Genomic DNA, 24765 nt, shown 5'->3' on the forward strand with positions numbered 1-24765 from the left:
TCACAACACCAGATTCGATATGAGAATCTTTTAACTATCAAGAAAAATATTATGTTCTTCTTGAATGTGAATTAGCACTTAACAGATCACATTTTTTTCAAACAGTAGTCCCACCATTAGATGAAAACCATGACTACAAGCTGATAGAAACCACAATCACATCTAAGATAAACCATAAAAGAGAACAAAATGTCACAATACCAGATTCGACATGAGAATCTTTTAACTATCAAGAAAAATAAGCTCATCACATTATGTTGTTATTGAATGTCAATTAGCATTTTACCAATGACATTTCTGTTCAAACAGTAGTCCCACCATTCTTAGATGAAAAGCATGTTCAGAAGTTTTTTTAATTCTATTATCCTTGAAATCCATATCATTGGCTACATGTTTCATAGTGGATACAGATTATGAGGTAGCACAAGATAGCAATAAAGGATGTCAGTGAACACTTCCACATATTAAAAATACCTCACCTGCTATCATAACACTCAAGGAGCAAAGCAATTTATGCCTTACCTGTCTGTGTAAATATGGCCGTGTTGATCCCAATCAAATTTCCCTTAGAGTCAAGCAAAGGACCACCGCTGCCAAATGTGCACCAATTTCATCAGGTTATATGGATGTAGAAACAAATAAACTATGCACACTTTCATATCTTTCTTGATACAAGCAAGTCAACACTCAAAAGGAATGAAACTAATTTCTGCATTATAAATGTTTTAGATACTTTTCAGTTAGAACAAACTGCACAAAGTGCATTGAAATTCAAAGAGGATTTAGAAGTTAAAAAGTGGAATCCAGGTCTTACCATCTCTATAGAAACTACTTATATGAACCTTTTTCTTCCTTTGCCAGAAGAATTTCTTATCCCTATTAGCATCAATAGATAGTTATCCGCAATGGACCAATATTCACAAAAACAGCATACCTGTTTCCTGGATTAATGGCTGCATCAGTCTGAATTCCGCCACCTATTGTCACTCCAGTTTGACTAAAAATTTCTCGATTTAAACCACTAATAACTCCAACTGTCAATGTGTGATCAAAACCAAACGGATTTCCAATGGCTAAACATTTCTGTCCCACTCTCAGATCAGATGAGGCTCCAACTTTGATTGGTCTAAGAAGATCCACTGGGGCATCCACCTAGCTCAATTGTTGGAAAGAGTAAGTAGGTAAGGTAATTGGTCAAAATAATGAAACAGCTATTTACTTACACTAGAACAAACAACCACTTGTACAGTAAAAAACTAAGCTGCAAAAAATCATGTGTTCTGTATGCTACTTGATAAAATTTTCAGTTAAACCTATAAGGGGTTTCTTCACTTCTCCATATGTCTCTATGCTTATGTTTTTTAACATTAAGAACGTTGAACATATTATGCAGCTTGATGGATGTAAAAATGAAAACAAAGCAATCTTCATTACAACAACAACTACGCCTTCATCCCAAAATAATTGGGGTCGGCGATATGAACCAAAAAAGAAAATCATTATGGGTCTTCCACATGAATCCTTCTCCTCCAATCATTTCTATCCAATCCCATGTCCTTGGTGAGGTTCAAAGCATTCATATCCTTTCCTATCACCTCCATCCATGTCTTCCTAGGCCTACCCCGACCTCTTTTAACTAATATATTTTCCCATTTCTCCATCCTTCTAACTGGAGCATCATTAGGCCTTCGCCGAATATGTCCAAACCACCGTAAACGATTCTCTCTCATCTTATTTTCAATGAGTGCAACGCCTACCTTCTTACGTATCTCATCGTTCTAAATCTTATCTTTTATTGTATTTCCACACATCCATCTCAGCATACGCATCTCAGCTACACTCATTTTTTGAATATGATGTCTCTTGGCAGCCCAACATTCCGCACCATATAGTAAAGCAGGCCTAATAGTCGTCCTATAAAACTTTCCCTTCAACCGCAATGGCATTCTACGATCGCACAACACTCCAGTTGCACTTTTACATTTCATTCACCCAACCTTTATCCTATGATTTACATCTCCATCAATTTCTCCATACTTTTGAATGATAGATCCCAAATATTTGAAACGATCATCCACCGGTATTTCTTGCTCACCAAGCTTCAGTACACTCTCATCATTACTTTGTTGCTTACTAAACTGACATTTCATGTATTATGTCTTACTCTTACTCAACTTAAAACCTCTTGCTTCCAATGTCTGTCTCCATAATTCTAACTTAGCATTAACCCCAGCTCTAGACTCATCAATCAAAACAATATCATCAGCAAACAACATACACCACGGCACATTTTCTTGAATTGATCTCGTAAGCCCATCCATCACTATAGCAAATAGGAAAGGGCTTAAAGCAGATCCTTGATGTAACCCAACCGTTATAGGAAAATTGGTTGTCACCCCTCCACAAGTGCGGACATTGGTTACTACTCCTTCATACATATCTTTAATGTACTTGAGAGAAACACCTTTCTTCATCATTGTCCACCAGAGAACGTCCCTAGGTACTCTATCGTATGCCTTCTCTAAATCAATAAAAACCATATGCAAATCTTTATTCCTCTCTCTATTTCTCTCGATAAGTTGTCTAAGAAGATGTATAGCTTCCATAGTTGATCTTCCAGGCATAAAACCAAATTGATTCTCCGATATCATGACAACCTTCCTCAACCTAGACTCAATCACCATCTCCCAAAGTTTCATAGTATGACTCATGAGTTTTATACCACGATAGTTTGTGCAATCTTGTATATCACCCTTATTTTTATATAGAGGCACCAAAGTACTCTTCCTCCACTCATTAGGCATCTTATTTGTCCGCCAAATCTTGTTAAAAAGATTTGTCAATCATTCTAAACCTTTCTCTCCCAAGCATTTCCAAGCCTCGATAGGAATACCATCTGGGCCAACTGCCCTTCTTGATTTCATTTTCTTCAAAGCCTCTGCAATTTCTTTCTTTTGAATCTTGCGCATGAAGTCACGATTCATCTCGTGAAAAGGAATAGAGAAGTCTCCAAGATCCTGAGCATGACTTTCATTAAATAGCTTATCAAAATAATTTTTCCATCTCTCCTTAATCTCCTGATCTTTGACTAAAACCTTTTGTGTTTCATCTTTGATACATCTAACCATACTCAGATCCCTCGATTTCCTATCTCTCATCTTTGCAAGCCTATAAATATCTTTCTCGCCTTCTTTGGTATCCAACTTGTCATAAACCTCCTTATATACCTTATCCCTCGCGTTCCGAACTACTTTTTTAGCTTCCTTCTTTGCTATCATATACTTCTCCAAATTCTCCTTATCACGACTCTTACTTAGATTTCTATAACACTCTCTTTTAACCTTAATAGCTAATTTGACATCCTCGTTCCACCACGATGTATCCTTACCTAGCAGTGCACCGCCTTTAGACTCACCCAATACCTCCTTAGCCACCTTTCTCATGCCACCCGCTATCTTATTCCACATTGATTCTGAATCCTCCTTGAGGCACCAATCAGCTTCCTTAACTACTTGCTCTACAAACATTTCTTGTTTAGCTCCTTTCAGTGCCCACCACTTAATTCTAGGATCTATCCTATGTCTATCCCTTTTACGGCATTGTCTAATTCTAAGATCTAAAATTAAGACTCTATGTTGTGTAGCTACACTTTCTCCCGGTATAACTTTACAATCGATGCAACAACCCCTATCTCTCTTTCTAAGTAGGAAAAAATTTATCTGACTCGTATTAACCCCACTTTTAAATGTTACTATGTGAGACTCCCTCTTCCTAAACCAAGTGTTTGCTAAGATCATATCATAGGACAAACCAAAATCTAAAATCCTTTCTCCACTTTCGTTTCTTTCTCCTATACCATAGCCTCCATGGATACTCTCAAAACCATCCCTACTAATGCCTACATGCCCATTAAGGTCACCGCTGATAAAAAGCCGTTCTTCATAAGATATCCCTTGTACTACTTCATCTAAATCTTACCAAAATTGATGCTTAATGGAATCATCTAAACCTACTTGAGGAGCATAAACACTAATAATATTAATAATATATGTACCTAATACTAATTTAATAAGTAAAATCCTATTATCCTTCCTACGGACCTCAACTACATTATCTATAAACTCACGACTCATAACAATCCCTACTCCATTCATATTCCTATTTATTCCTGTATACCAAATCTTAGATCCCCAAGGTTCTATCACTTTTGGTTTCTCACCTACCCATTTGGTCTCTTGTAGACATAAAATATCAATCTTTCTCCTACACATAACATCTACTAACTCTACCAACTTACCAGTTAAAGACCCTATGTTCCAAGAGGCTAACCTAAGTTTATGGTCTTGGACTAACTTCTTTACCCCCACCCGTCCAACAAAGTGAGGGAACCCTTGTCTATTTGACACCACACCCGGGCGCCGGTGTGACGCGTCGCTTCCGGGCGACGACCTAGCAACCCTTGCCCATTTATCACTGCCTCCGGGCCTATAGAGTACAGCGCGTCGCTCAGTAGGGAACGCCCCAACAAAATTCTCATATTGGTTCATATTCATAGGGTATGACTAAGTTTTTATGCTGGCTGTCACAGGCCTACCGCAACCCTCCTCCTTTATCCGGGCTTGGGACCGGCAGTGTATAACTAAACAGTTATACACACGCGAAGTTCAAAGCAATCTTCATTAATATTAAGAAAAGCATAGTACTTCTTCATGCCAATGTGGTAATAGAACTGTTGTTCAAACATAGATAATTGGCTAGTTATTTTTACTTAATGTTAAAAGACCTCAAGCTAAACTAAGGAAATATAAATTTTTCTGGCGATGGATGTTGAGATTAAGAGGTTTTAAATTTAAGTTTTCTTAGATTAGAGGTTATTTGATATTTTAATTTAATGAGGGACTTATCTGTAATTTCTCCTTTTGGCCTCTCTCTATTTAACATAGAGATTAGCCCTAATAACAGTTAACGTGTTCTCTCATTTTGGCAACCATCTCTCTCTCTCTCTCTCTCTTCCTAGGTATCTGCGCATCTAATCTACCTTTTACATGGTATCAAAGCCATTGATCTCGAGAGCGTGATCAATAGTAATTGATCTACACCAATGAAAAAAAAATATCGAAATCAGGTTTGCTGTTTTTTTTTTGTGTAAGATCTGATAACAGATCTGGGATTTGACCAAGGTCATGACCCAGATCTGTCATCAGATCTAAGGGAGCAGATGTGGATGTGTGTCTGTGGACTGGTAGCCGTAACCCTTGAGCTCCTCAGTTTTTGGATTTTTTTTTCTGCCATGATTTCCTGCTGTTTGGGAGCAACGACAATCTCATTTCCTGTGTTGTTGCTCGTGATCGAGATATGACTGATTTGTTTAACCGTGCCCTGAAGAACTGATATTTTTGTTGGCTGTCGAGCTTTATATGTCTGGGAGCAGCAGCTGTCGTGATTCCTTTTCTGCGGCTGCATATTATCGTTGGTCGTGATTCATATTATCGTTGGTCGTGATTCCCTGGATTTTAGTTGGTTGTTTTATTTCAGTTGGTTGTTTTATTTCAGAATATGGATTTCAGCAGTCGTGATTCCTGTTAGATTTTAATCCACTCGTGAGAGCTGAGAGACAGGGAAAGAGAGAGAGAGCAGAGAATGAATTAAGCCAATACCCCCCAATACGCAGAGTCGACTGCTGTATGATCTCATTTATAATAACATACAAAGTATATGACTAGGGTACAAAAGTGACATTTTTACAATAAGATAAATTACACACAGTGCCATTAATGACACGTTAATGATCACGGGTCTTGATCTCCAGACCCGTGACCCGTAATAGGAGAATACACTTCTTTTCACCCTCCCTCAAGTTGTGCATGATCTTGGACCATGAACAACTTGTCTTTTAACATCCAAAATCTGTCTTTCGTCAATCCTTTTGTAAATATATCCGCCACCTAATCTGTGGTTCGTACAAATTCAGGCTCAATCTCTTTCTCTTCTACCTTTTGTCTCACAAAATGCTGATCTATTTCAATATGTTTGGCACGACTGTGATGGATTGGATTAAAAGACATACTAATGGTACTCTAGTTGTCACACAAAAGAAGTGATTGAGAGATCGATTCCCCTACTTCTGTCAGTAAATGTCTAATCCAAGTAGCTTCAGCAGTGGTGGCTGCCACTGACCTATATTCAGCCTCTGTACTGGATCTGGCAACAACCTTTTGTTTCTTACTACTCCAAGAAACTAAATTCATCCCAACAAACACAACAGCCGGATACCGATCTGCGTTCATCTGGATCTCCTGCCCAGTCCGCATCAGAATAAACAGTGATCTCATGTGCATTTTGCCCATTTGTCTTTCTCTGATATATGAAGTCATCCCCAACAGTTCCCTTTAGGTATCGAAGTATCCGTTTAACTGCTTCCATATGCCCTTCACATGGTGCATGCATAAACTGAGAGACCTGATTCACCGAGTAGACTATATCTGGACGAGTAAAGGTGAGATATTGTAACATACCTACTATGCTACGATACTGTGTGGGATTATCAAATGGATCCCCATCTTGAGACCTAAGCTTTTGATGAAGGACACTAGGAGTGCCCAAGGGCTTGCAGTCTTTCATACCCGCTTTATTTAGAACATCAATGGTATACTTATGTTGGGTGAGTCATCTCTTCAAAAGTACTGTCGACTTCAACTCCAAGAAAGTATCGTAGTTTGCCAAGGTCCTTCATTTTGAACCTTTGATTCAAGAGATGTTTCACTTCTTTAATGTGCTCATTGGAATTACCAGTGATGATGATATCATCTACATATATCAACAACAGAGTAATTGTGTCTTGGTTCTTAAAGATAAATAAGGAGTGGTCAAGAAGGGATTTCTTAAAACCATATTTTTGAATTTCAACAGAGAAACTGTCGAACCAAGATCGAGATGCCTGCTTCAATCCATATATCGCCCTTTTTAGTCTGCATACATATTTTGTAGGATCACCTTCTGCGTAGCCAGTGGGTTGTTCCATGTATACTTCTTCTCTCAAATTTTCATGAAGAAAGGCATTCTTCACATCAAGTTGGCTAATAGTCCATTGATGTTCAATAGTTAAAGAAAGTATAATCCTGATTGTTCCCATCTTCACCACTGGACTAAAAGTTTCATCATAGTCCTGTCCTTGCTCCTGTGTAAAACCTTTGGCTACAAGTCTCGCCTTGTATCGCTTTATAGACCCATCTGGTTTATACTTTATTTTGTACACCCATTTCGAACCAACAACATTTCTGTCAGGTGGTCTTGATACGACATCCCACGTACCACATTCATGTAGAGCTTCCATCTCCTCATTCATTGCTTCAATCCATCTTCTGGAATTCGATGCTTGAGAGAACGTTGTGGGTTCATCTTCTTTATTCAATGCTGTTAGAAAGAGTTGAAAATCCAACGAGAAATTTTCATAACTGACCCATCTTTCAATTGGATGACGAGTACGTGTGGATCTTCTATTATCAGCAATATTGGATGTAGAGGATGTGACCATGTCTGAATTAACTATGGTGGGCGGCTCTCTTTCTCGTCGAGTGTAGACAAGACCTTTATACCTTTGTGGATTCGAAGTTGGGTCTGTATTTTCATGAGCAACCACTTCATTAGCAGATATAGATTCCTTATTCTTTTGAGTACAGTTCGAGCAAACCTCACTAGTTCCGGGGAGAAGTTCATAATTCAACCAAGGATGATAAGCCTCAACTTCAGGTTTTGATTCTGAAGAACTAGTATATCGATAATCAAAATTCAATTCATCGAAAATGACATTTCTTGATATTTTGATGCGCTTGCTCACTGGATCATAGCACATGTACCCTTTATAGTCATCGGCATAACCCACAAACCTGCACTTCAGAGCCTTGTCCTGAAACTTATGTCTCATTGAACTATCAACATGAACATAGCATAAACAACCAAACACATGCAAATCATGATAGTTGGGATGTACACCAAAAAGACACAAGGAGACTTGTTTTCCAAAATAGTCATGGGCAAACGATTTATCATGTGAACTGCAGAATAAAAAGCCTCTGTCCATAAAGTGATCGGGAGACTGTTGTCATGCATCATGCTCATCGCACTCTCAACAATATGGCGATGCTTTCTTTCAGCAATCCCATTCTGTTGAGGTGTGTGTGGGCAAGACACCTTTTTCCTTATCCCGTTACTTTGGAGAAAGTTAGTAAAGTCAATAGAAGAAAATTCACCTCCTCCGTCACATTGGAAACTAAGGATGTTTTCAGAAATTTGGTTTTTGACAAAGGAATGGAAGTTTCGGAACAACTTGAAGGTCTCGGATTTGTGTTTCATGAAAAATATCCAAGAATAACGAGAATAACTGTCAACAAACAAAAGGTAATATTTTGTTCCAGATATGGAAACAACTGGAGCAGACCCCCAAACATCAGAACAAATAGTCTCAAAAGGTCTTGAAGCTCTTTTATTAATAGAATGAAACGGTAAGACATGACTCTTACATAAGAGACAACTAGAACATTTGTTGTCATCGACATTTATTCTTAAACTTGACTTGGGAATGAGGTTATTTGAAACAAGATTTTCAATGAAACTACTACTGCAATGACCTAGACGACCATGCCAAAGATTTGGCTTATTGATTTCAGAGACACTGAAGACACAAGTAGAATTTTCAGAAGGCAACGATGATTGGAGCTTCAAGTTTGGATCTGCAGAGCGAATATGTGCTGAAGGATCTTCTTGAAAGACATACATATTGCCTTGTCGTTTTCCTCAAACGAACGTCTCCTTCGTGCAGAGATCCTTGACAAGAACAGAAGAGGGAGTAAATTCAACTGAGGCTTCAATATCATCAACAAGTTTAGAAACTGAAACGATGTTTTTCTTGATTTCAGGAACATAAAGGACTTTTGAAAGATTGATAGAAGATTCGAACAAGGGTATAATGGAGTTTCCAATATGAGAGACAGAGTGGTGTGATCCATCTCCAATAACTATACTGCTTTTACCAATGTAAGGAACAAGTTTTAGGAGCTTACATGAATCACCAGTAACGTGAGTTGCCGCGCCAGAGTCCACGTACCAAGTACCTTGCTCATTTTGTTTCAGATTTAATTCTGCTAAAGCTGACAACAATAACTCATTTACTTCTCCATTGGTCCTTGTACTGTCTGTGTTTCTTTTTGCTTCAGTTTGGATTGATTTTCCTTTATTTAAAGGATTGAACCAACAGTTAGCTTTGATATGTCCCCTTTTATTACATAGAAAGCATGTAGGGATTGGCCTCTGTCTTTGTGAGTTGGTATATGTGTTGGGTGTAGGTAATAATCCACGACCTCCTTGACCATTTTTTCCTTGTCCTCCTTTTCCCTTGATATCATAGCTTTCTCGTCCTCGTGCATAAGTAACCCCTGTAGCAAGAACTTCTTGTGCCCCAGTATGCATAGATGATTCTTCAGAAAACCCCTTTAGGTTCATCTCATATTGTAACAATTTTGCACGGAGATCTTCAAAGTTGGAGAGCTCAGGTAAACATAACAATAAAGTAACAATCATATGATAGTCGTGTCCCAATCCACTGAGAGTTTGTTGTACCAAATCTTTATCAGTTACTGTACTTCCAACAACTGCATGTTGATCTGTGATAACCTTCATTTTGTTCAAGTATTCCATGATGGCCATGGAATCCTTTCTTAATATTTGAAATTCTCTTTTAAGAAACATAATTCTGGCCTGAGAAACCTGTGAGTATGTCTGAACAAGTGTGTTCCAAAGTTGCATGGCAGTACAGTCATCTGGAATTGCTACAAGTACCTCTTGTGACAGTGTAGATGTGATATAAGCAACAAGCGCTTGGTCTCTTTTCATCCAAGTCACAAATTCAGGATTTCTAACATATATTGTAGTAGGTTCCCCTTTATTGTCCCTTTCTTCTTATGATATGAATTCAGGAGGAACTGGAATAGATTCATCCAGATGTCCAGAAAGATCCTGACTCCTAATAAAAGGTATGATTTGTCTCTTCCAAGTCAAGAAGTTACCATTGTTTAATTTTTCAGACACGAGTTGACTGAGGAAACTTGAAGAAAGAACCGACTGACTAGGAAACGAATCCATGGTTTACAATGTTAAGAATGTGTTTAGCACAGTCTGTCTACAGTTTCTGTAACCCTTTTTTTTTTTTGCAGAAACTAATTCAGATCAATGGCCGACGACAGTGGCTGAATTTGAAGCAGAAATTAAAAATCTGTCAGATTTCTGATTTTCATAAGTGATTGAATATTGAATTGTGAAACGAAAAGCAAAAATAAAAATAAAAAAACGTGAATATGAATTCACACTATGAAACGAGAAGCAGTGTGGCTGAATCAAAATAAAACCCGATTGTGTGATTAGGTCACGTTGTGATCAAAGACAACTAGCAAAATATAGGAAAGGCAGAATGAAGAGATATTCAACTGGGTAACTCAGACAAGAAGGAGAATAAATGAAGTTTCTTCTGTGGCACAACAAGCAATATCCAGTCAACCTTGTACTCTTGCACAAATAGAGGCAACAGAAGCTGATATAAGGGCACTTACTGAACTAACACGTGCTCTCGATAAAAAGGAAGCCTTGTTGATGGAGATGGAAAACAAGTGCATACGGTATTGGGGGAAACAAAAGATTGTGGAAACCACGAGATTAAGAAACCAGAAAACCACGAGATTGAGAAATACAAGATTGGGGAAACCACGAGATTGGGAAATGGGCAAACCACGAGATTGGGAAAGACGAGATTGGGGAAACCACGAGATTGGGGAAACCAGAAAAGAGATGCAGACGAGATTGGGGAAAACAAAAGTATTTTTCTTGACTTAAGAAGAAAAAAAAATATCAAGGAGAAAGGGATCTTTCAGACGTACCTTTTGTTAAAATGTAAAACTGTACATATATGTATATATAATAATATTATATTATTATTATATATATATAAATACATTTTTCATTTCTTTCTTTTTTGTAATTTTTTTCCTTTATTTTTGTTTTTTGTCTTTATGTCATCTAGTTCAGTTTAAACTAGAATGACTCAATAGAGCTGTTGGACAGACACAGTCCAACAGCTCTTATTAGAGCTGTTGGACTGACACATTCCAACAGCTCTAAATAGAGCTGTTGGACTGTGCCCAACAGCTCTATTGAGTCCTCTTTCAGCTGTGTATATAAAGGGGTGCAGCCCCTCTTGTATTTGACTCCAATGCATCTTAAGCAATTGGTTTTTCACATCAATAAAGAATACATTTTTATTTTTATTTTGTTTTCAGTTATACCCTTTTTAAGGGTTATGCTTTAGTGTCATTCTTGACACTTGCTCTTATTAATCTAAGCTCGTGTTTCGAAGATCCCCATTTCATTTCATGGTATCAGAGCCGCGGAAGTACTAAATCTTGAGGAAAAGCTGCCTTGGTTTCCGTGCCCGTTTGCAAAAGTGTTCGCCACTTAAAGAGAAGTGTTTTATCACTTCATTGGAGAAGATTTCACATCTTGTTGTATTGTTTTTTTTCTTTCTTTTTCATTTTCCTTCTTGTTTCTCTTTTATCCCTATTCTTTCTCTCCTTGTAATCGATGGATGACAATGATAAAGTCACCATCATGCCTATGAAACTAAGCGATACGAACTATGTAACATGGGCTTCAATCATGAAGCACCATATATGGGAAAAAGGCTTATGGGGGATTGTGGATGGTTCCGATTCGGAACCTAAGCTATCTCTTACTAAAAAGGAGGGAGATAAAGAGGTCCCTCTATCGGGAGAAGAGAAAATCAAGGTTATTGCCTCATACGAGAAGAAATGGAAAGAATGGAGAATATCTCATGCGAAGATAATGTCATGGCTTATCAATAGCGTTGACATTAAAAAATGCTCAAGTCTTGCCAAATTTGATCATGCTGATAAGGCATGGAAATACCTTAAGAATATGTATTCCCTTAAAGATATTGCACACGTGTGCAACCTCCAAGAAAAAGTTCGAATGATGACACAAGGAGACAAAACTATTCGTGAATATTACAATGGGTTGTCCGAACTTTGGGAAGAACTTTCCCTTTTAGAACCAAAGTGGCATTGTGCCGAAGACATCGAGCTTCGTCAGAAACAACTCGATGTTGAACATTTTTACCAGTTTATCACTGGATTAAGGCCGAAATTTGAAACCACTAAATCGGCCCTACTTCACCGGGGAAAAATTCCTTCTATTGTTGAAACTATTGAAGAGTTAACAATGGAAGAAAATCGTCTCCGAAAAGGTTCTTTAAAAATTGAAGATGATTCAGTTTTAGCCGTGTCTAGACCAGGGAATCATGTTCGATCATATAGGCCTCCTCACTTTAACCGACAAAATGGTGACTATGATAAGAAGAAAGTTATTTGTCATCACTGTCATGAACCGAGACACTACAGGCCACAATGTCCCAAACTTAAGGAGCTGAGAGAAAAAAGAGTTGCAATTGCTGGATCGGAGCCTAAAGATCAGGATGCACCAGTTTCCCTGACCCAACTAATGGAGATTCTTCAGTCTCTCATCAAAGGTGCCTCTTCCTCATCTGAAGCTTCAACCGGCGCAGCAGCCTCATCTTTTTCTGATCTAGGTAAAATTTCTTGGCTTCTTGACTCTGGTGCATCTTTTCATATGACCCCAAATAATCAAACTCTATCCAAATGTGTTAAAAATAAAACAAGTGTGTCAAAGGTCTTTACTGCTTATGGGACTTCTCTTGAAATAGAAGGAATAGGAAATTTTGAAAAAATCTATAAAAAAAAAAAATTTATTCCAGAAATTAGACATGTTCCCAAATTAAATTTAAATCTTTTATCTGTATCTCAAATTTCTGATTATGGGTGTAATATTTCTTTTTCTTCTCATGGTTGTTGGGTACATGATCGTCAGTCAGGCAAGCTGATTGGGGAAGGCCATAGAGAAGGAGGACTCTATTAAATGGATTTTTTGGAAATGCCGAAGAAAGCTTTTTGTTATAATATTCAAAAAATAGAGTTTGAACTGTGGCATAAGAGACTTGGTCACCCACATATAGCCAAAATCCAACATTTTCCAAATCTAGGGAAATTTTGTAACTCTTAATCATTTGATTGTAAAGATTATATTCTCGGCAAAATGAAAAGATTACCATTTCAGAACAGAACCTTTTTCTCTTCAAGACCACTTAAATTAATACACTCGGATGTTTGGGGTCCTGCACCAGTAATTTCTAAAGGAGGATTTGTTTACTATGTTATTTTTGTCGATGATTTCTCCCGACATACGTGGATGTACTTTCTCAAACATAAGTCTGAAGTATTTTCATACTTTCAAACTTTTCATAATATGGTTAAAAACAAGTTTCAAAATGATATTACTATTTTTCGCACAAATTCAGGGGGAGAGTTTTTATCCACAGATTTTCAAAATTATCTTAAATTACATGGCATCACACATCAAAGATCTTGTCCTTATACACCTCAACAAAATGGACTGGCAGAACGAAAACATCGCCATATTATAGAAACCACTAGGACTTTATTAATAGCAAATCAAGTCCCGAAAGACTTTTGGGCAGAAACTGCCTTAACTGTCACCTATCTCATTAATAGGATGCCATCTTCTTCGTTACAAAATATCACTCCCATTGAAAAACTTATGAACATTTCTCCAGACTACTCTAGACTAAGAATATTTGGGTGCAAATGTTTCATATTTACTGACAAAAATGATAAACTTTCCCCTCGTGCGATTCCCTGTGCCTTTTTAGGATATGCTGAAAACCAGAAAGGTTATAGATGTTTTGACTTCAAAAATAATAAACTATATGTGTCTAGAAATGTTTCTTTTCTTGAAAAGGAGAGCTTCTTTGATTTTAGAAAATTAAAAGACGTCACTGAGTACTCCTTTTTGCTAGATCTAACATCAACATCTGATGAATATGACCTTGACTGTAACTTTGATGATGATCAAAGAATTATTGATCTTAATGTTGAAAATAAAGAAGTTCATAGAGATACTAGTATTCAATATTCCAGGCGACAAGAGTCTAATCCTCCATGTGCACTTGAGAAATATTCTAACATTCCAACTAGACAATCATCCCGAATCTCGAGGCCTCCAGGAAAGTTTGTATCATACGAGTCTTTCTCACCCACATATAGGGCAGTTATTGCATTAATTCACTCATATGAAGAACCATCCACATATTTTCAAGCAAAAAATGATATCAAATGGATAGAAGCCATGAAAGTTGAATTAGATGCACTTGAAAAGGCTTCTACATGAAATATTCAAGATCTTCCTCCAGGGAAGAAAACTATAGGATGTCGATGGGTTTATAAAATTAAAACCAAGAGTGATGGTACTCTTGAAAGATATAAAGCCCGTTTAGTAGCCAAAGGTTATGCCCAAGAATATGGGATTGATTATGAAGAAACCTTTGCTCCGGTGGCTCGTATGACTACTGTCTGAACCTTAATTGCCTTAGCTTCTATCAAAAAATGGTCTATTTTTCAAATGGATGTCAAAAATGCCTTTTTAAATGGAAAGCTAGTTGAAGAAGTATATATGAAACCCCCTCCTGGTCTAAGTATTCCTAAGGGTAAAGTCCTTCGCTTAGAAAAAGCTCTTTATGGACTTAAACAAGCACCAAAAGCTTGGTATGATAGGTTTAGTCGTGTTATAATTGATATTGGTTTTCAATTCTGTTTAACTGACACTGCTTTGTTTATTAAGAATTTTGATGCAGGGATCATTGTGTTTCTTCTCTATGTGGATGATATGATCATCACCGGAAGCGATAAACAGGGAGTTGAAACAATCAAAACACTTCTTAAATCTCATTTTGAAATGACTGATTTGGGCTTGTTGAGATATTTTTTAGGCATTGAAGTTGCTTATTCTCCTAGAGGATATTTATTATCTCAGACTAAATTTGTTTTTTATATTGTTTTCAGGTCTGGTATTACTGATGATAAGAAAGTTGACACTCCAGAAGTTGTTAATGTTAAAATGAAGATTGATGATGGAGAACTTCTTGCAGACCCTACTTCTTATAGACAGCTTGTCGGGGCACTTTCCTATCTATCCATTACCAGACCAGATATAGCACATGTTGTTCATACAGCAAGTCAATTTCAACATGCTCCTACTTCTGTTCATATGGGAGCAGTCATGCGTATTATCAGATACATCAAGTCCTCTCTTTCACGATGACTTTTCTTATCTTCCTCATCTTCTCTTGATTTAATTGCATATACTGATGCTGATTGGGGAGGTGATCCCAATAACAGACACTCAACCACTGGCTTTTGTGTCTTTTTAGGGGAATCATTAATCTCGTGGAGGTGTAAAAAGCAGCAGAAGGTATCTCTCTCATCCACCGAAGTTGAATACAGAGCCATGGCAACTACGACCATGGAAGTAGTTTGGCTCCGACGACTGCTTGCTGACATGGGAGTTAAAGCAACAAAGGCTTCACAAATGTGTTGTGACAACAAAAGTGCGATCTACATTGCCAGTAACAGAACATTCCACGAACGCACCAAACACATCGAAATGGATTGTCACTACGTCAGAGAGGAATATCTACACGGGATAATTCATCTGCCATATGTCACTTCAGAATATCAGTTAGCAGACTTCTTTACAAAGCCTCTCGCTGCTCCCCGATTTCACTTTCTCTTAGACAAACTTTAGCTCATTGTACCGTAAGTTTGAGGGGGAGTTTAAAATGTAAAACTGTACATATATGTATATATAATAATATTATATTATTATATATATATAAATACATTTTTCATTTCTTTCTTTTCTGTAATTTTTTTCCTTTATTTTTATTTTTTGTCTTTATGTCATCTAGTTCAGTTTGAACTAGAATGACTGTTGCTTGACTAGCAATAGAGCTGCACAGTCCAACAGCTCTATTAAGAGTTGTTGGACTGACACATTCCAACAGCTCTAAATAGAGTTGTTGGACTGTGCCCAACAGCTCTATTGAGTCCTCTTTCAGCTGTGTATATAAAGGGGTGCAGCCCCTCTTGTATTTGACTCCAATGCTTCTTAAGCAATTGGTTTTTCATATCAATAAAGAATACATTTTTATTTTTATTTTGTTTCCAGTTATACCCTTTTTAAGGGTTATGCTTTAGTGTCATTCTTGACACTTGCTCTTGTTAATCTAAGCTCGTGTTTCGAAGATCCCCATTTCATTTCACCTTTTTGGATCGATTCTGTTAAAACATATATAATAATACCATAATACCCGATAGGGGTATTATGGTCATTTCACAAAGTACCCCATAGGGGTACTTATTTTGTTTCTCTTATTTTACTGTTTTTTATTTTTCTTTTTATTTTTTAATATGTATTTTTTGGATACCGAAAAGGGGCCCCACAATGGAGTCGTTGGGGCCCCCAACGGTCACATATATGACCGTTGGGGGCTCCCAACGACTCTATTGGGAGCCCCTTTGGTCTCCTTTTCTTATAAATAGGGGGAACCCCCCATGTATGTTGTATTGCTCTTGAGAGCTCCTCTTCAATAATAGTGATATTATTTTTCATGTGTGTAGCCTTTTTATAAGGCCCTTTGTATATCCCTTAGTGGATTTCCTCTCTTCTGCTTGTTGCACTTGTCCGTGTGGGACATAGTGAATGCTTTAGCATTCTTGGCTTCTTCCGCTTATTTCATTACATGGTATCAGAGCCATACGATCTTCTAAAGGTAAAATCTTGTCTCTCTCTACTTCCTTTCTTTCTCACATCTTCATTGTGTAGCAATGGAAGTCAAGATCGATCTATCATTCAAACTCAATGGAAAAAATTACATGATGTGGGCATCCGCAATGGAGAATAATCTCAAAGGCAAGAAGCTTTGGGGTTATGTAATGGGAACCATTCTGGAACCCCAACTTAAGCTCACAAAGATGGAAGGAGATCAAGAGAAAGCACTTGAAGGCGATGCTCGTCTCAAGGCCATTGAAGATTATAATCATCAAATGGAAGATTGGGAGAGCAACCATGCAAAAATCCTAGCATGGTTTATGAATAATGTCGAACTCAAGGTATGTGCAAATATTGCAAAATTCCGCCGGGCAAATGAAGCTTGGTTTTTTATGAAGGGTATGTTTATCCAAAAGGATCTTGCAAGAGCTTATTTCTTGCAAGAAAAAGTAAGAACCACAAAACAAGGTGACATGAGCATACAAGATTACTATAGTGCTCTAAATCCTTTGTGGGATGAATTGGCTCTTTTAGAGCCTAAATGGGTATCTATGGAGGATGTGGTTCTAAGACAAAAACAAATGGAACAAGATAGATTGTTTCAATTTTTATTTGGGCTTCGTCCCGAATTTGAACAAGTGAGATCCTCACTTCTCCATAGATCCACGTTTCCTCCCTTAGAAGAGGCTATTGCCGAGATTACTCAAGAAGAGACTAGGCATAGCATGGGTAAAAGCATAGAGGAAGTTCTTGTCGTATCTAAACCCGGCAATCATGTTAAAACATACAAACCACCTCATTTTGGTAAGCAAGGGAGTGGTGGATGAAAAATGATTATATGTCACCATTGTTATGAGCCGGGACATATTAAACCCGTTTGCCCAAAGCTAAATGGGGCATTCAAGCCAAAGGTGGCTTCCGTTGAAGAATCCACCACCAAAGAAGATGACGGCAAGAACGGGGATCTCAAAGATACTCTTGGACAAATCTCCTTGGCTCTTCAACAAATTCTAAAGGTCACTTCTTCCACCTCCGGTGCCGCCATTGCCTCATCATCACCTCCCGGTACGTACTCTTGGATTTTAGATTCCGGAGCCTCTTTTCACATGACTCCTCATGAAAATGCATTAACCAATGTGCACGCCAATTCAAAATTATCTTGTGTCTCTACGGCCGATGGAACTTTTCTCAAAATAAATGGTATTGGAACTCTTGATTCTAAAAATATTCAAAATTTTCTTGTTCCAAAAGTTAGAATAGTTCCTAAATTAAATCTTAACCTCTTTTCCGTTTCTCAAATAGCCGACCATGGATGTGAAATATCTTTCTCATCCCAAGGGTGCTTTGTGCAGGATCTCCGGTCCGGGAAGCGGATTGGGCAAGGCCATAGGAAGGGAGACCTTTATTTTATGGATAACTTAACACTTCCAAATACCTCATTTTGTACTTATGTCCAAGACAAAAATATTGAAACTTGGCATAAAAGACTTGGACATCCAAGTTACTCTAAAATGTATCTTTTTCCTTTTGGAAACAAGTTTTGTAAAGAAAAATATATCAATTGCAAAGATTGCATTTTTGGAAAAATGAAGTCTACTCCTTTTCCTATTAGAACTTTTGTGACAACAAGACCTTTTGAATTGGTGCATTCCGATGTATGGGGGCCATCTCCGGTTTTATCCAAAGGTGGTTATTCGTATTATGTTACGTTTATTGATGATTATACTAGATACGTATGGATTTATTTTCTTAATGCTAAATCGGAAGTTTTTAACTTCTTCAAAGAATTTCATGCAAAAGTTCAAAATCAATTTCAAAGTCAAATATCCATTCTTAGATCCGATTTGGGTGGAGAGTACTTATCAAATGATTTTCAATCATATCTAAAACAACATGGCATTTGTCATCAAAAATCTTGCCCAAGGATTCCTCAACAAAACGGTCTAGCGGAGAGAAAACATAGAAATATTTTAGAAACCACTAGATCCTTACTCATTTCTAAAAATATTCCTAAAAATTTTTGGGCCGAAGCCGTGTTGACCTCCACCTATTTAATCAATAGGATGCCATCTTCAAAATTGAATAATATCTCTCCTTATGAAAAACTTTTCAATATGACATCCGACTACAATCGTCTTCGTATTTTCGGGTGTAAATGCTTTGTTCTTTTGCATAAAAGAGATAAATTGTCACCTGAAGCAATAGAATGCGTATTTTTAGGATATGGTGAAAATCAAAAGGGCTATAGATGCTTTGACTATAAGAACAATAAATTATTTGTTTCCAAAGATGTGACGTTTTTAGAAGATGAAAATGGATTTGAAATTTTGGAAAAACCAAATGAAATTGATTATATGTTTATCAATGATCTTTTAGAAGACTCAAATGATGATCTTTTGAGTCATCGGAATCTTTAGAAAATACTCATGATAATGATGTATCACCAACTAATGGTGACAATCTCCAAGTATACACTCGGCGTGAGGAAGCACAACCTATTAGTGCTTTAGAAAAATTCTTGCGGCTTAATGAACCCCTAGAAGAAACCTCTCTTAGGCGTTCTTCTAGAGAATCCATTCCACCAAATAGGTTTGTCTCATATGAAACTCTCTCACCTAAATATAGAGCTTGTCTAATTGCCTTGCATTCTTACTATGAACCTTCCCACTATAATCAAGCAAAAAATATTCCTCATTGGGTTGAAGCAATGAAAGTTGAACTAGATGCTTTAAATAAGGCTAAAACTTGGGAAATAGTTCATCTTCCTCCAAATAAAAAAGCTATAGGATGTCGATGGGTCTACAAAGTCAAAACAAAAAGTGATGGTTCCCTAGAACGTTATAAAGCTAGATTAGTTGCTAAGGGATATTAACAAGAATATGACATCGATTATGAGGAGACTTTTGCCCCCGTGGCTCGCATGACAAGTGTTAGAACTCTAATAGCAGTAGCATCATCTAAGAAATGGCCTATATTTCAATTAGATGTTAAAAATGCCTTTCTTAATGGTCAGTTGAATGAAGAAGTATATATGGACCCTCCGCCGGGAATTAATGTTAACCAAGGTCAAACTCTTTGGTTATTAAAAGCTTTATATGGTCTTAAACAAGCCCCTAAGGCTTGGTATGATAGATTTAGTGCTATCATGTTAAAATTGGGATTTCGTTCATGTTATACTGACACTGCTCTCTTTGTTAAACGTGCAGGTAATAGTATCATCATCCTTCTGCTTTATGTTGATGATATGATCATCACTGGCAATGATGAAAGTGGTATTCTTAATGTTAAAAATATGTTAAAACATAATTTTGATATGTCTGATCTGGGTTTTCTCAGGTACTTTCTTGGTATAGAAGTAGCATACTCTCCTCGAGGGTATATACTGTCACAGATGAAGCTTGCTGCAGACATATGTTCCAAATCTGGGATTTCAGATGACAAAAAGGTGGAGACTCCCGATGTTATCAATGCTAAACTACGACTGGAGGATGGAGTTCTGCTGGATGATCCTACGCCCTACAGGCAACTCATAGGCTCCCTCACCTATCTGACTATCACCAGGCCGGATATTGCTCATGTTGTGCACTCTGCAAGTCAATTTCAGCATGCTCCTACATCTGTGCATATGAGTGTTGTGCTCCGGATCATTCGATACATCAAAAATACTTTGACTAAAGGGCTATTCCTATCCTCAATCTCTTCCTTAGACTTACTGGCTTATACTGATGCTGACTGGGGAGGAAACCCAAATGATCGAATCTCAACTACTGGCTTTTGTGTTTTTCTAGGAGATTCGCTAATTGCTTGGAGGTGCAAGAAACAGCAGAAAGTCTCGTTGTCTTCTACTGAAGCAGAATACAGGGCTATGGCAACCACTACAATGGAGCTTGTGTGGCTTCGAAGTCTTCTTCAAGATATGGGAGTCAAAATTACCGGTGCTTCGAAGCTTTGTTGCGACAACAAAAGTGTCATCTATATTGCCAGCAACCACACCTTTCATGAAAGGACTAAACATATTGAGATGGACTGTCATTATGTACGTGATGAATATCTTCGTGGGACAGTTACACTGCCATATGTCACTTCAGAATATCAACTTGCAGATTTTTTTACCAAAGCCTTGCCTGCTCCTCGCTTCTTGTTCCTTCTTGGCAAACTTTTGGTCATTCCCCCGTAAAGTTTGAGGGGGGGTGTTAAAACATATGTAATAATACCATAATACCCGATAGGGGTATTATGGTCATTTCACAAAGTACCCGATAGGGGTACTTATTTTGTTTCTCTTATTTTACTGTTTTTTATTTTTCTTTTTATTTTTTAATATGTATTTTTTGGATACCGAAAAGGGGCCCCACAATGGAGTCGTTGGGGCCCCCAACGGTCACATATGTGACCGTTGGGGGCTCCCAACGACTCTATTGGGAGCCCCTTTGGTCTCCTTTTCTTATAAATAGGGGGAACCCCCCATGTATGTTGTATTGCTCTTGAGAGCTCCTCTTCAATAATAGTGATATTATTTTTCATGTGTGTAGCCTTTTTATAAGGCCCTTTGTATATCCCTTAGTGGATTTCCTCTCTTGTGCTTGTTGCACTTGTCCGTGTGGGACATAGTGAATGCTTTAGCATTCTTGGCTTCTTCCGCTTATTTCATTACAGATTCCAGCTTCAGCTGCAGCGTAGCTTTGATACCATGTTAGATTTTAATCCACTCGTGAGAGCTGAGAGAAGGGGAAAGAGAGAGAGAGAGAGCATAGAATGAATTAAGCCAATAACCCCCAATACACAGAGTCGGTTGCTATATGATCTCATTTATAATAACATACAAAGTATATGACTAGGGTACAAAAGTGCCCTTTTTACAATAACATAAATTACAGAGTGCCATTAATGACACGTTAATGATCATGGGTCTGGATCTCCAGACCCGTGACCCGTAATAGGAGAATACACTTCTTTTCAATTCCCTGATGTGTCGTGGGTTTTTTTTACATGCGTGTTGTGAAAGAAGCATGCTAGTATCAGTTGTCTTTCTGTCGTGGAAACAACAAGCGTGATTCCCTGCTGTGTTGGAAAATATCCCTGTTTGTGGGTTGTTGTTCTTTACTGTCGTGGGATTCTCTGTTGGGTACAGCTGTTGGTTGTCATATTGACTAATGCGTGATGGTAACACACGCTATGATTCTATCTCTGGTGTGGAAAACTGTGTAGTCGTGGACTTGCCTGACGCGTGGTTATAAAAGCTTGTTCAAGTGATTGAATCTGATTTTTTTTTGCATCTGCAATAGAATTAAATCTTCAGTATGGCTGAAACTTCGAAATGTGATTCCAAAATTGAACATATTGGGGAGTATAAGGGGCTTTTGCCAATCCCTTCTCGTACGGCTCTTCTGTAAGGTTGAATGAAACTAATTATGCCAGGTGGTCCAGAACTTTTATGATGTCGGTATCTGGACATCGTAGAAAACATATTTTGTTGGAAGCCGAACCCACTGAAAAAATGGGAAAATATGTTACTTGGGATGAAGATAATGACATAATTATGTCATGGATCATGAATAGTGTCGAACCCCATATTGCAGATGATTTAATTTACTATAATACAGCCAAACAGATGTGAGACAATCTTCGAGATATGTACTCACAAGAGACTAATGTGAGTCGTATCCTGCAAGTCGAACAAGAGATATATAATTTACAACAGGGAGATCAGACCTTGGCCCAGTACTATGCCTCTGTCAAAGCTGCGTTTGAAAGACTCAATGCTTAGAGGCTTCTTTGTTGCTCGAAGCAAAAAAATCATCAAGAACAGACTATGGTTGCTCGGTTTCTTACAGGTCTATCTTCAGAATTCTCTGTTGCAAAAGTCCAAATGTTGACTGGATTAGATGTACCTACTCTTGTTGATGCATACAATCGTCTGAGTAGGCTTGTGATCTCTCTTCCACAATCTCAGCCTGTGACTCAGTCATCTGCTCTAGTTGTTTCATCTGGTTATGGGCGTGGAAATATTTAGAATATCAGAGGACGAGGTCGCGGACGAGGTATGGGAGGCAGAGGAAAGCTTCAATGTACATTCTGTGGAAAATCTGGACATTTAGAAGATTGTTGTTGGGATAAACATGGTCGGTCAACCACTTCTTCATCCAAGCCATATGCTCCTAAAGCAAATGTTACTACACTAGAGGCAACAAATGTACATGATAATATCTCTGCAAGTGACAGTATCACCCTCAGTCGAGCTTAATATGATGAGCTAATAGCTCTTCGCCCCTTGAGTTTCGCCCCTCCTGTAGCCGGTGTTGCCTACTCAACAGGGAATCATTTTCATCCGAATGACAGTAAGTGGATTATTGACTCTGGTGCATCCAGATACTTGTGTGGGAATTTGCTTGTTTTTTCAGATCTAAAGGATATTATTGTTCATCGTGGAGTCTCATTAGCCGATGGGAGTTCCTCACTGGTTGTTGGTCAAGGAAACATTTCTATATCCTCCTCCTTACAGTTAAAAAATGTTCTTCATGCTCCCAATTTTTCTCAAAGTTTACTCTCTGTTAGTTGCCTTACAAAAGAATTAAATTGTAGAGTGATATTTGATCCGATGTGTTGTCATTTTCAGGATTTGCTGACGGGGAAGAAGATTGGTGGAGGCTATGAAGAAAATGGAGTCTACTACCTACATCATCCAGTGGGGATTGTTCATGCTGCAGTGGAACACTCATCCAGTCCTATTCAGTGGCATCGACGTCTTGGTCATCCTTCATTGTCAAAGCTTCGGTCTGTCTTTCCTCAAATTCCTTCAACTACATAATTTCAATGTGAAGCATGTCAGTTGGGCAAGCATCATCGAAGTTCGTTCCCTTTAAGTCAGAGTCAGTCTAGTCATAAAGTCTTTGAACTTCTTCATGCAGATGTATGGGGTCCTAGTAAGATTCCTACTAGGACTCAGTGTCGATATTATCTTGTTATTGTTGATGACTTCTCTAAGTTGTCATGGGTGTTTTTAATAAAAGAACGATCTGAAGTTCCAAGTATTATCAAATCCTTGATTCTTGAAATAAAAACTCAGTTTGAATCTATTGTCAAGATTGTTCGCAATGATAATGCTCTTGAGTTCAAATCAAAACTTCTGTTACAATTTTACCAAGATCATGGCATTCAACCCCAAATTTCCTGTGCCTATTCATCTCAACAAAATGGGGTGGCTGAGCGAAAACATCGGCACCTGCTTGATGTTGCCAGGACCATTATGATTCAATCCAACGTTCATGCGTTATATTGGGGTGATGCGATTATCACTGCTTGTTATCTGATCAACCGCATGCCTTCATCTTATGTGGGTGATCAAATTCCATTACATATCCTAAAACCTAATGCCCCACTCTTCTCTTTCTCACCAAAAATATTTGGATGTGTTTGTTTTGTACACAAACTTGGTCCTGACCGTTATAAATTATCTGCTCAAGCTACAAAATGCATATTTATAGGTTATCCAAAAAATCAAAAGGGATATCGATGTTATAATCCTATTTCTCGCCGAGAGTATGTCAGTGCGGATGTATCTTTCTTGGAATCCACCCCATATTTCTCTAGTACCGGTTTCCCGCTGCAGATTGGTCCAGCTGACTCTTTTCCCTTACCTATACCTCATTTTCCTTTGGAATCTCTGCCCTTGGTATCGAACCAAACTTCATCATCTTCACGATTTATTAATCCACCATTGGTATATGTACGTAGAGCTCCACCTATGCTCGTGCCTCCATCCTCTTCTTCTCCTGAGGTAAGTACTAGTGACAATAGTGATTTTCATGATGATGATAACAGGCCTATTGCTCTACGTAAGGGGACACGACAATGTACCTTATATCCCATATCTCATTTTGTCTCTGATGTCAGAATTGGAAATCAGATGAAAATTTTCATTTCAACCTTGTCTGCTGAAACGATTCCTCTGAACTATCAACAGGCAGAGCTAGATAACCGCTGGAAGCTGGCTATGCAAGA

At 38.0% G+C, this 24765-nt stretch overlaps 1 protein-coding gene across 1 annotated transcript in view; it reads right to left on the reverse strand.

Annotated features, from left to right (window-relative positions):
- LOC149816819 (protease Do-like 8, chloroplastic) overlaps window positions 1-24765 on the reverse strand; it is a 94968-nt gene that overhangs the window by 55671 nt on the left and 14532 nt on the right. Inside the window, exons 8-9 of the mRNA XM_089988180.1 lie at window positions 935-1152; window positions 523-590 (exon numbers count right to left, since the gene is read on the reverse strand). Of these exons, the coding sequence (XP_089844306.1) occupies window positions 523-590; window positions 935-1152 (286 nt within the window). The remainder of the gene's footprint in view (window positions 1-522; window positions 591-934; window positions 1153-24765) is intronic.

This window comes from Nuphar pumila, chromosome 14 (genome assembly GCF_984573655.1).
Source record: "Nuphar pumila chromosome 14, dmNupPumi1.hap1.1, whole genome shotgun sequence".
NCBI classification, from domain to species: domain Eukaryota; kingdom Viridiplantae; phylum Streptophyta; class Magnoliopsida; order Nymphaeales; family Nymphaeaceae; genus Nuphar; species Nuphar pumila.